General features: G+C 42.9%; 1 protein-coding gene across 1 annotated transcript in view; it reads right to left on the bottom strand.

Moving 5' to 3' along the window:
• Positions 1-1,320: 1,320 nt before the first annotated feature.
• Positions 1,321-13,723, bottom strand: part of CFAP299 (cilia and flagella associated protein 299) — a 632,736-nt gene continuing 620,333 nt past the window's right edge. The window contains exon 6 of the mRNA XM_040325089.1: positions 1,321-1,475. Within this exon, the coding sequence (XP_040181023.1) occupies positions 1,380-1,475 (96 nt within the window). The 3' untranslated portion in view covers positions 1,321-1,379. The remainder of the gene's footprint in view (positions 1,476-13,723) is intronic.

Here is a 13,723-nt window from a genome sequence, read left to right as displayed (position 1 = left end):
TCAGCCCTGTTGGTGGGCTTTGGTGAGATATATGAGGTCTAAACAGATCCCTTTGAGACAGAGAAAGGGACCGAGGACACAGATTACCCAGTCCCTTTCTCAGCATTGAAGATGAATGAACAGAGGCTCCTGCCCATTCGTAAACTGAAGCAAAGTAACACACAGCTTACTCTGCTCAGTTATTACAGGACACAGGAACGATCAGTTGCAAACGATCTCTATGTCTAATTAAGAAAGGGAAGAAGCCGGAAAATTACATATTTACCGGTCCCTTCCTCCGCTCTGCATCCTCACACATCCCCCGTAGCTGGCGGGAAGGGAGAGAAGGGAAGCCGGATGCAGGGGGACAAGGGGAAACAGAGAAGGAGTGTACTGGGCCAGAGTATAAGGGGGGGGAGGAGCAGAACGGGGGCAGAGGAGGAGGAGAATGGAGGCGGAGAACACAGAGAACAGCCAGGGATTATCAGTGCTGTGGGAGGGACAGATGTAAGCACGAGAGGAGAAGAAGTGGCTGTTAAGCCATGCAGGGAGATCGGTGCTTACAGCTGTCCCTTCCGCTCTACTGATCCTCCCTGACTTTAAACCAGAGGACCATTCATGTGTGCAGGGTGGGTCACAGAGGGCCCTCGGGGGCCTGTGTGCAGTGAACACCCTGCACACATGGATGATACACCATTGATACACACACACACACACACATACATACATATACACACACACACACAGCATGTCTAAGCCAGGTATTTGCTCCCACTTCCGGGCATAGATAGCCGCGGTAGCCGCAGATGTCCAGCCCCTCCTCCATCCCCCCGCTGTCTTCTGGGAGACACACAGGTCCCAGAAGACAAGGCTTCACTTCCCGATTTCCTTACCGAAGATGGCGGTGCCTCCAACTGAGAGCCAAGGGACAGATCAGCTTCGGGTGCTGACATCGCAGGCGCCCTGGAGAGGTAAGTGTCCATATTTTAAGAGTCAGCAGCTGCAGTATTTGTAGCTGCTGACTTAAAAAAAAAAAAGACATAAATATTGGTGAAACTTCGCTTTAAGGTGAAACAAAACCCTTCTATACTTTACAGGATTAATCTGTAGTTCCCATAGTCCTGCACAAATGATCCGTTATAACGTCAGCCATTTTATGGTTCCACAGCGAGCACAATCAACTGCGACAGTTATCAATTGTGGCATGTTTTGACAAACAGTTAAATCAATATTTTTAGTTCTGCTTTAAGTTATAATTTGGCCATTTGTGGCCTTTCATTTTCAAGTGAAATCATGTAATTTTTTCATGCACATGTAAACAAAAACAAAAAAGATACAAGATTTGTCTGTGTTTGCAACAGCTTTATTAACCATACATTATTTTCTCATGTAATTATAGACTAGGTCTTACGTCTAGTAATATGATCATAAATAGCGGCTTGCGTGTAAAGATCAGTCTGTATAGGTGTCCGGGTTGTATTATCTCCTGGCGGAACCTAAAATATAAAAGAAAAACCATGAGCTTCTCAAGCTAAACCAAAATAAATTCTTCTTCTTATTATTATTATTATACAGGATTTATATAGCGCCAAAAGTTTACACAGCACTTTACAATATAAAAGGGAGACAATACAGTTATAATGCAGGTCAATCATCTTGGTACCCAGAGGCATTGCAGTTTGCAAGTCGGTTACAGCAAGAGTTCTAACTAAAGGAGATGAACTGATCAGCTTGTGTGCTTTCTATCGCGCTAATCACAATGGGCCAGATTCATCAAGAGATACGACGGCCACGGGATGGCGCATGCGCCGTTCATTTTAAGTACTTCTATGGCGCTTGGCCCATCATTTGCATGGGGTCACGCCTCATTAGCATGGCACTTCCACCTACGCTGGCTTACGCCGAGGAGAATTTTTTAAACGTCGCCTATGGAGATTTTTAAGGGTAAAAGTTAGACGCCATTCCACGAGCGGGCGCATTTTTGAAGCATGACATGTTGGGTCTCATTTTACTTGAAACATTATCTTTCACAACATAAAAAAAATTGGGCTAACTTTACTATTGTCTTATTTTTTAATAAAAAAAAGTGATTTCTTCCAAAAAAAGTGCGCTTGTAAGACCGCTGCGCAAATACAGTGTGACAAAAAGTATTGCAATGACAGACATTTTATTCTCTAGGGTGTTATAAAAAATATATATGATGTTTGGGGGTTCTAAGTAATTTTCTAGCAAAAAAAACTGTTTTAAACTTGTAAACACAGAGTCTAAAAAACAGGCACGGTCCTTAAGTGGTTAAGAACTAATGGTCTGTTTTAAGATGCTACTGTGCATGGGACCTGTGGCTGTGTGTCTGCTATGGTTAATAAATGTCCAAAGTGGTGACGCATATAGGATAAGGATATCAATTAGAATAAGTGGAAAGGGAGTAGGTGCTCTTTTGAACATTTATGGTCCAGTTTTGGACCACTGCACCCTTTTACTTTCATCATAACAGCATGCATTTACTGACTCCTGCATTAGTAAGGCAACATGGCATTATACAGGTAACAGGTGTATAAATGCTTTATATAGAAGGCCAGGGAGGAGTTATATGTACGAGTCAACTTTTATTGATATGAACTTTATCAAAAGTACAGTACTTAGTGTTAGAGAGATCGAGATTCATTTTTTTGTACTGGAGGATGATACACAGTACCCACATTTTGCACAGGGTGCCATAAAACCTAAGGCCTGTCCACATGAGCAAACACAAAATAATCATTCACAGCTTGCAACAATTCACTTGTGTATGGGAAGAAATGCAGCTGCAACACTTTTGTGCCAGTAATATTATGGCCTGTTTGTAAACAGTTTGTGTACACATAGTGAATTAGATCCCCATCAGCTGGAAGACCAGGAGGAACCCATAGCACCAAATGCACTGCAGAAAAATATTTTTTTTTAACACGCAAGTCTGATTCAGATATTTGTGTTCGATAATCCTAAAGCTGAATTCTGGGCAGATATAAAAGACACAGATTAAAACAGCTTTGTGTTCATTAATACATCATTAAAGGGTTAGGGCCAGATCCACAAAAGGGTTACGACGGCGTATCTGCTGATACGCCGTCGTATCCCTGTTTCTATCTATGCGGCTGATTCATAGAATCAGTTACGCATAGATATCCCTAAGATCCGACATGTGTAATTGTTTTACACTATCGGATCTTAGGATGCAGTACCGTGGCCGCCGCTGGGGGCATTTCTCGTCGTAAACCAGCATCGGGTATGCAAATTAGCACTTACGGAGATCCACAAAGGTTTTTCCCTTTGTGAAGTCGCCGTAAGTGTTAGTTTGCCATCGCAAAGATAGGGCTGCTTTTACAAAGTGTAAAGTTAGTACACCATGTAAAAGTATACCCGTCTTTCCCGCGTCGCTGTCAATTTTTTTTTACATTTTTTATTTTTCCCGCCGCAACTCTTTTTTACCCGTCGCGATTCACAAAACCTCGGCGTTACTTCGCGCAAAGCACGTCGGGAAAATAGCGTCGGGAGCATGCGCAGTACGTCCAGCGCGGGAGCCCGCCTAATTTAAATGGGACTCGCCCCATTTGAATTGGCCCGCCTTGCGCCGGACTGATTTAGGATACACCGCCGCAAATTTCCAGGTAAGTGCTTTGTGGATCGGGCACTAGCTTAGGCAATTTGCGGCGGTGTAACTTAATCGGAAAAGTTACGTTGCGCCCGCTCGTTGTGGATCTGGCCCTTAGTTCCCATTTTCAGGAAAAACTAAAAGGCGATACCTCGTGCTGATGGTGTAGCTAGCAGTAGCAATCCACAGTACACCTCAATACACAGCCCTGGAAAGAGTATCCATCAATGGCAAGCATCACCACTGTACAAGACGCCAAGGATTGGTCCTAGATTGGAGCTATGTAGCACCAATATTTGGGTTATGGTCCCTTTAAGGGAAACGTGTGGTACTCAGGGGTCTAGCCTGTGTTGGGTGAGAAATTCCGGGGTAGTCAAGTAAAAGAGAGGACTCGCAGTCCTCTCAGTATTAGTAGAAACATATTTTGGGATCTGGAATTTTGGAGGTTCGGAGTGACATTCGGGTGGGAAAAGAACCTCCACTCCTGACTACGGGGACTCTGGTTCCTACAGGGTTAAGCAGCTTCCAGGAAGCAGCACATAAAACAAGAAGCTCTTAGTATTAGGTGTGATGGTGTAGGAGTTGTAATATGGGGTTGTGGGCTGCATGTAGGCTACACACTGACAATATCATCTATCCCTGGGATAAAAGCCCTTACTTTGCATATTTAATAGTTTGATTTGAAGCAGACTTTTGTGTCGCATTTTCTGAAGTTTTGTTTTGTTGCTGGAAGCCATCTTGTGTTTTCTTAATAAAAATAAAGATTTGTATGGTTAAGATAACTGGCTGGCTGTTGCACATGGCCCCAAGGTGCTATACACCCTGAATATTACACCACATGACTGCACTGACCAATGAGATGCATTTTTTTCAGGGTTTTTCAGGGAAGCCTTAAAGAAAGAAGAAGCCTCAAATGCGTTTCTCAATGGTCAGCATGGTCACATGGCTGTGCTGTCCAAGGAGTGCTTGCTATTGTGCTCACTGAGGTGCCATGGATTGTGGAATATGGTGTACGGACATGCCATGTGCAGCTGGGTCTTGATGCCGCGTACACAGCATCACTTTATGTGATGAAAAAAAACAACGTTTTTAAAAACGTCACTTTAAATGACCGTGTGCGGGGGAAAACGTTGTTTTATGTCTTGTGAAAAACGACAAAAAAAAATTGAAGCATGCTTCAATTTTATGTGTCGTTTTTCAAAACGTCGTTTTTTACTTCACAGAAATTGACCGTGTGTAGCAAAAAACGACGTTTAAAATGACGTTTTTACACCCGCGCATGCCCAGAAGCTAGTTATGAAGCGAGCTTCAATGGAAAAACGTGGTGAACCTAACCTCGCTTTGCTAGAGCATTGTGAAAAAACGATGGTGTGTAGGCAACTTCGTCTTTGAAAATTGAAGTTTCAAAAACATAGTTTTTTACTTCACAGAAAATGTCGTTTTTTATCACATAAGGGTTTGCTGAGATTTTGGGGATTTTTCATGTAAAAAGGTGAACTTACCCTTTATGGGTTCATTCACACCATATGCACATATACATTGTAAAAGAGATAGATTTCAATAGGAGCAGTTCATACCAGTGAGTTGCGCTAATCAGCGTTGCTAATAGAACAGACCCTACGCGTGTAAATGCATGAAAGCGCACCTCAAGGTGATCAAACGCAAGAGTCAAAACTGCATATTGGAGTTTCTTTTACAAATAAAGCTTACTGAAGTTACTGATGCATATTTTTCCGGCTACCTAATTAAGCCAAGTTAAACCAATACACAAAAAGGGTATGTACAGCACATTTTAGTGCATATAAAATGTAAGCTAAAGTGATATAATTAAAAGGAGAAGTTCACCTTTGGAGCATGCTACACATAACACCCCTGGTGTAACTTGGATATAGGAAAAAAAACATTGACTGGATCTGGTTTACTACTAATTTAACAATAAGAAAGATCCTTCATTCACAATGTTTACCCAACTACAAAGCTTAGTAATTTAGAAACTACGTCTACATTTGTAAATACATTTATCCCTCTACATTCAATAAATACGGTCATGCATAGGAAACAGCTGCAGTTAGATAAACATGGTCAATATTATTAAGAATGTTTTAAGTTGAAAATACAGTGTACAGTTAGTTTAAAAGGGTACCGTTTATTATTGATTTTTTTTTTAAATTCAGTACATTTCTGTAATATTTGCACATTTCCCTTGGTTTGTCTCTTTAAAAGCCCTATAAGTACAGAAAATTACCTTTTGAACCTGTGACAAATCTAGTGAGGTACCAACTTCTTGTAGTCAGCTGACAACCCTGCCTGTGCTGAACTGAAATCCCAAGCAATGTTGTCAGCCCTTTTCTCCCTTACTGGACTATGGAACACCAACTCCTTCCTTATCTCTATAACAAAGGGGATATGTTCTGTATTTATCATAAGAGCGATAAATGGCTATTTGCCATACACACCTTCCATCCCCACCGTGAAACATGGTGATGGTAGCATCATGTTGTGGGGAGTGCTTTTCTTCAGCAGGGATAGTGAAGCTGGTCAGAGTTGATTGGAAGATGGATGGAGCCAAATACAGGGCAATCTTAGAAGAAAACCTGTTAGGCCGCGTACACACGATCTCATCGGATGGACTGAACGGTCCGAAGGACCGTTCACATTGGTTAACCGATGAAGCTGACTGATGGTCTGATGTGCCTACACACCATCAGTTAAAAAAAGTCCAACCCGGTGACGTAAAACACAACGACGTGCTGAGAAAAATTAAGTTCAATGCTTCCAAGCATGAGTCGACTTGATTCTGAGCATGCGCAGGTTTTTAACCGATGCTTTTGCATACTAACCGTCGGTTTTGAACCATCTGTTAGGCGTCCATCGGTTCGATTTTAAAGCAAGTTCTAAAATTTTTGACCGAAGGATAACTGACCGATGGGGCCCACACACCATCGGTTTGGACCGTTGAAACGGTCCTTCAGTCCGTTTCCATCGGTTTTGACCGACCGTGTGTACGCGGCCTTAGAGTTTGCAAAAGACTTGAGGATGGAGATTAACGTTCCAGTATGACAATCACCTTAAACATACAGCCAGAGCTGCAATAGATTGGTTTAGATCAAAGCATATTTATGCGTTAGAATGGCCCAGTCAATGTCAAGACCTAAATCCAATTGAGAATCTGTGGCAAGACTTGAAAATTGCTGTTCACAGATGCTCTCTATCCAATCAAACAGAGCTTAAGCTATTTTGCAAAGAAGAATGTGCAAAATTGTCACTCTCTAGATGTGCAAAGCTGGTAGAGACATACCCAAAAAGACTTGTAGCTATAATTGCAGAGAAAGGTGGTTCTAAACAGTATTGACTCAGGGGGCTGAATACAAATGCACACCACACTTTTCAGGTATTTATTTGTAAAAAAATAAATACAATTTAGAACCATTTTTTTTTTATTTTCCTTCCACATCACAATTAGGTGCTGCTTTGTGTTGGTCTATCACATAAAATCCCAATAAAACACATTTACATTTTTGGTTGTAACATGACAAAATGTGGAAAATTTCAAGGGGTATGAATACTTTTTCAAGGCACTGTATAAGGTGACTTGGGATGCGGCAACATCACACCCAACCAATCTTTTAGGGCACCTATGCCCAACACTTGGCTGCATGTACCAATGCCTTGAAAATAACTAGCCCATTAAAAACCACCAGCCCTGGTCGGTTGCAGAACTGAAGAGTAAACAAAACCAATGACAATGTCAAAATGTTAATTTACAGGGTTTGCTTGAACCACTCCTATCTACATCCTTCTGCTGTTTTACATCTGTGACCACCTCCTCCCTAGACTGCTCTTGTTCCAGCTATCCCCAGTCCTTGTCAATCTCCTCTTCAGTCAGACCACTCCAGTCATGACCAACTTTCCCTGTCACACAGCTTTGATCCTAAGTCAAACTGTTTTGATCCCAGCCATCTACCCCCTGTGACCACTTCTATTCAACTCACACAGCAGCAGCCTCTAATGATCGCTAGTATGAATGGCTTTTTTTGTTCTTTAGACCCATTTAAAACATATGAACAGATTTGAAAATAAACAAAGCCATTCATATGAATGTGAGAAGCTGAAGCCACTGTACTTACATCAGAGATCAATTTTAATGAAGGGATTTGTTTACAAACACAAATCTATTCAGAAATGTGAAAAAAAGAAAAAGCAGGACTTTTGACGTGCCATTAAATCCACTTATTGTAGTTCATTATAGGGCACAGGGTCAAGTATAATAAAACAATGGCTTATACTTCTGCCTTCAGGGAATTTGAAACTGGCAAACAAAGCTATAAGAAAGCCTAATATAACAGCTCCTACTCTTATTATGCTCCAACTGTGTGGCAAAGCAATAGTAGGAGAGGATTATAAGAACAGAGGAGAGTGTCCCATAAATGTCCCTGGGTGAAACCAATTCCCTTGAGTCCAGTTGTAGACTAAAAAAGTCTACCTGCAAGGCAGTCAAAGCTGCACGGTGGACAGGGCTGGAACATGAAGTTCTTGAAAGGACACAATCTGGTCAAATTCATTTTGAGCTGCAAAACTTTTGGTTCCTTCTTGATGGTTAATAAAGGTCACTGCTATGACATCATCAAGCTGGGTTAGATGACCATGCAATTGGGAGATCCAGTGTTGAAGGGATAATCAGATCGCTCTAAGTTCCAGTATGTTGATAGTGAGATGAGCTTCCTCATCCGTGAGGGTTGTCCAGGACTCCCCCCAGCCCATCGGGCTGGCATCTGACTTGAGCAGCTTCCAGACCATTGGAAGATAGGTTTTCGTGATTCCAGGGCTTGGCATGAGAGCAATCAGGGCAGAGCAACCAGTGCTACAACTGTCTGAATTGAGAATGGGCAAATGGAACTGTTCTAAAAGAGTCTACCATTGAGCCCAGAAAGCTTGTGCAAAAGCAGAGCATTGGGTTGCTCCTAGACTGCAGAGGTTGACTGTGGGAGTGGAAAGTTTAGTGTTTTTCCTTTGGAAGAAAAACCCTGCACAAAATACTCTAAGCGATGAGTCAGCTTCAGTGCTGCTTTCTGGGGGTTCAATGCTAGATGCTAGATGTTCCCTCAGTAGAAGCTCATCATGGTACTCCACAATGGGAATTCCCTGTGAGGTTAGTAGAGTAAATAAGGACTAGCACCTTGCTGAATACCCGAGGTGCAGTGGACAGACCAAAGGGAAAAGCAACAAATGTTGCATACCTGCCACAAAACGCAGAAAACATTGATGCACTGAAAAGATGCAAGTAGGCCCCATTGATGTCCTCCACAGAGGCTAGACGGTGAAGCTGCACCTTCCCACTGCAGCTAAACCCTGGAGCCTCATGCACCAGAGCTAAACGCCCAGTTTGCATGAGGCCCTAAATGTGTCGCAGTATTTTCTTGTTTTTTTTTTTAATGCCAAAGTTGTGCTTTAGGAATATGTATATACTTCAATGTCTATGTCCTAGTTACAGCTACACTTTAAATTGTTTTTTTTCAACCTCTGTTCACTAATAAAGCAGGCAAAAACTTGGACAGAGGACTCAATGTCATTACCAGGCTTAGACTAAAATTGGCTGAAAGGCCACAATTTGTTTGCTTCAGTGTATGCCTAATAGTGTATGCCTAATAACAAGTAGCATCCACATCTAAATCACAATTTACAGAAACTATCCCTGGCATAGTCCAATATTGTCTTATTAAACCTCCCCAGCCTTTGAAGTATCTAGGCTCTATTACTGGGTAACTACTGAACAAACTTTACTACACAGTTTAATAAAGAATGGAATTCATTATGTGAACATTTATCAAGCCAGCCAGTCAGGAGGATAAAAAAACAGAACATTAATCATTTACTTTGAAAGAAGAAAACAACTGAAACATATTTAGTATAGTCTAACCTGGTGGATAGACAGTAATTCATTGTTTTATTTGTGATGGAAAGATGCTAATGCTAGCCCTACACTGGTAGATTTGAATGAACATTCATATGAAAAATCTCTTGAGTACATTTGATTAGGGAGGGTCTGAATGACCTCCTGTTCGGTTCGCACCAGAACTTTCAAACATCGTGAAAGTTCCGAACTGACTAGTGAACCCCATTGAATTCTATGAAACCCAAACATGAAAAATCAAAAGTGCCTATTGTGAAAGCTTATATGCAAGTAATTTGGAATACAATGGTTATGGGGGTCTAGGTACTGCCCTGGGGGACATGTATCAATGAAAAAAAGGTTTGTAAAAAAACATAATTTTTAAATGAGAAGTGATGTATTGATGCTTAAAGTGAAAGCATAAAAATTCCTTTCAATATAGTGGGGGGTTCCCTTAGTCTACCTGTAAAGTGGCACATATGTACTGTATATTGAAGCTGCTGCAGCAATAGTTGCATTTTTAAAGCCAAACTAATTATATTTTCCTTGCAAGCTTTTTTTGTTTTGCAAGCAACGGCTTGTGGAGCCAGTCTGTATGATGAGGCTACAATGTAGTGCACTGGGAACAAGAGTAGAGATTTTTTGGATAAATTCTGGTGTCTTTTCCACAGACTTTGGATAGAAGGAACAGGTGCGGAAAGCATGAATTGGCCTTGCTGTCAAAAATTGAAATGATATGCACCTGTCAAACAGGTGCGGAAAAATAGTTTTTTGGGGTATCGGAGGCGCCATCACACAGTAACCCTATAGAGGTGCTATTGATGAAAGCCAGAAGCGGACTTGCTGATAAAAATTTAAATGATATGCACCTGTCAAACAGGTGTGGAAAAATTGGTCTTTGGGTGTCGTTGGAGCCTTCACACCGTAACCCTATAGAGGTGCTCTTGATGAAAGCAAGAATTGGCCTTGCTGTCAAAAATTGCAATGATATGCACTGGTCAAACAGGTGTGGAAAAATTGTCTTTCTTTGGGTGTTAATTGTGCCCATGAAACCTATACCAAAAAATTCTTCCAGATGAAATCAACATCCACAACGCTCGGCAGCCTAAACTCCTGCAGAGATTCCACATCCCAAAAACATCTAATCAGCAACATCGGCATCAGGGGATTCATAGCTGCTTTTGATAAATGTCAGACAGTCCACAGAGCCTGTGTACAGACAGGCTCTCTTATCAGTAACAAAACCTCCAGCATCACTGAATGCCTGTTCAGAAAGCACACTGGATGCAGGGCAGCCCAGCAGCTCAGTTGCATACTGGGCAAGTTCAGGATAGTGGTCTATTCTCATGACCCAGTAAGCTAGTGGATCGTCGACTGGAAAACTCTCCATCTCTGTTCTCGCCCCTAGATAATTGCCAACCATGTCATACAGATGCTGGCGATGGGATGTGGAAGCTGACAGACCCGGGCAGTGAGAACTAAAAAAATTGTGAAATGCATCACTTAGGTGGCCGCCTTCTCCACCGCTCCTCTCTTGACCAACAGAAGCCTTGAAACTACTATTTCCATTAAAATCTAACCTACCAGAGTCGGGAGAGATTTCATCTTCTGCACTATGTGTGGGGACAGGATGAGTTCTTAAGCATTTCCCCTTGTTAAAGGAGTTGTAAATGAATTTTGTTTTCACCTTAACTCAATCTATGCATTAAGGTGAAAAAGCATCTGGTGTTGCCGCCCCCCCCCCAGCCCCCGTTTTACTTACCTGACCCGTCGAAAGTCCCGCGCGCTCCCGATATCCTCTTCGCCGCTCAGCCTGGCTGCTGATTGGATAGAGCGGATTGGTTTGAGAGCAGCGCAGCCATTGGCTGGCGCTGCTGTCAATCACATCCAGTGATGCTTGCTGTATCACGGGAGCGCACCCGCAATTACTGACCACCATGCGAGCTCTCGCATGACTGTGGTGAGTAATTGCGGGGAGGACCAGAGACAGCCGCAGAGGGACCCCAGAAGACGTGGATCGGGGCGACTCTGTGCAAAACGAACTGCACAGTGGAGGTAAGTATGACATGTTTGTTATTTTAAAGTAAAAAAACATTTACTTTACAAACCTTTTAAGGTGGTCAAGGAGGGTTGCCAACCAATAGTGAGCCTTCTCCTTTACGTCACGTATTCTTGGGTGCTTTCGCAGGCTTTGAAGCATGAGGAAGCCCATGCACTGCAAATTTGTGGAGGTATGAGAAGCAGTCTCCTCTGGGTCACTGAGTATCTGGGACTGCCTTCTCCCAGCCCTGTACTACTCCCAAGGGTTCTGTGGATGGAAAACCATCTCTTACTGTTTGACGTATGTTTTCCTTTACTTCAATGCCTCCAAAACTGACAGAGTCATCCTCCTCCCTCTCTTCTTGTGTGTTCTGTGGCATAGGAACAATGGTGCCTTCATAAAGTGGGCTTTGAGAGGAAAGGAAGTTCTCCTCTTCCAACCGCTGCTCTGCCTCAAGTGCCCTGTCCATATGGCCAAGAAGAGTCTGCTCCAGCAGAAACACATTAGGGATTTTGTCACTGATGCATGAATTGTCACGGCTCACCATCCTTGCGGCCTCCTCAAAATGGTGACAGTACAGTGCATGCATCCTTTAGGAGCAGCCATTAGCGCAGGAAAAAAAAGTTAAGCCGCCTGAGCCTGTCATTGTGCCAAACTCACACAGGTACTCATTGACGGCCCTCTGCTGCATAGGCAGGTAGAATTTCCGCTGAATTTTAGCCAACTGAGCACTGGCTGTGTATGACTGCTTGAAATGGCTACAGATTCTTCTGGCCTGCTTTAGCAGATCTTCCAACCCTGGGTACCTATTTAGGAAACACTGCACCACCAAACTGAGGACACGTGCCAGGCATGGCACATGTATCAACTTTCCCTGTCTAAGGGCGGACAGGAGATTTGTGCCATTATCACACAACATCATTCCTGGCTCCAGCTAGCGTGGGGTGAACCACCTCTGGTCATGCCCCTGCAGAGCTGCAAGAATCTCTGCTGCGATGTGGGTTGAGTCCCCTAGACACACAAGCTGAAGCACTGCATGGCACCTTTTAGCCTGATTTATTAAATAGCCCATTGAATGCTTAGGGGGTACTTGTGGTTCATAGGAAAATTCAGCAGAGCAGGGCATGGAGGAGGAAGAGGAGGAGGAGGAGGGGGTAGAGCTGACAAATCTCACATCATCATCACTACTAGCTGTATGGAGACTAGGGATGAGCTGAACACCACCCAGTTCGGTTTTCATCAGAATATGCGAACAGGCAATACGTTTGTTTGAATATCCAAACACTGTTAAAGTCTATGGGACTCGAACATGAAAAATCAAAAGTGTTAATTTTAAAGGCTTATATGCAAGTTATTGTCATAAAAAGTGTTTGGGGACCTGGGTCCCGCCCCAGGGGACATGTATCAATGCAAAAAAAAATAAGTTTTAAAAAGGCATTTTTTTCGGGAGCAGTGATTTTAATAATGCTTAAAGTGAAACAATAAAAGTGAAATACTCCTTTAAATGGGGGGTGTGTATAGTATGCCTGTAAAGTAGTGCTTGTTTCCCATGCTTAGAACTGTCCCTGCACAAAGTGTAATTTCTGAAGAAAAAAAAGTAATTTAAAACCACTTGCGGCTATAATGAATTGTCGGCTCCCCAGCAATACAGAGAAAAGACATTGAAAGTCATTGATAAAAAAATGCAAAAAAAATGCGTGGGGGTCCCCCCAAATTTAATTACCAGGCCCTTCAGGTCTGGTATGGATATTAAGGGGAACCCTGCATTAAATTAAAAAAAAAATGACATGGGGCTCCCCCCCATATATCCATACCAGACTCTTCAGGTCTGGTATGGATTTTAAGGGGAACTCCACCCCAAATTAAAAAAAAAAAATGGCGTGGAGTTCCCCCCAAAAAATACATACCAGGCCCTTTATCTGAGCACGCAACCTGGCAGGCTGCAGGAAAAGAGGTGGGATGAGAGAGCGCCCCCCTCCTGAACTGTACCAGGCCACATGCCCTCAACATGGGGAGGATGCTGATGGGGACAAGGGCCTCATCCCTACAACCCTTGCCCGGTGGTTGTGGGGGTCTGCGGGCGGGGGGATTATCGGAATCTGGAAGACCCCTTTAACAGAGGAGACCCCCAGATCCCGGCCCCCCCTATGTGAATTGGTAAGGGGTACATTGTACCCCTACC

This window comes from Rana temporaria, chromosome 1, assembly GCF_905171775.1.
Source record: "Rana temporaria chromosome 1, aRanTem1.1, whole genome shotgun sequence".
In the NCBI taxonomy this organism is placed as follows: Eukaryota; Metazoa; Chordata; class Amphibia; order Anura; family Ranidae; genus Rana; species Rana temporaria.
Note: the sequence above shows the minus strand (reverse complement) of the source record. Positions and strands in the feature narration are given on the sequence as shown.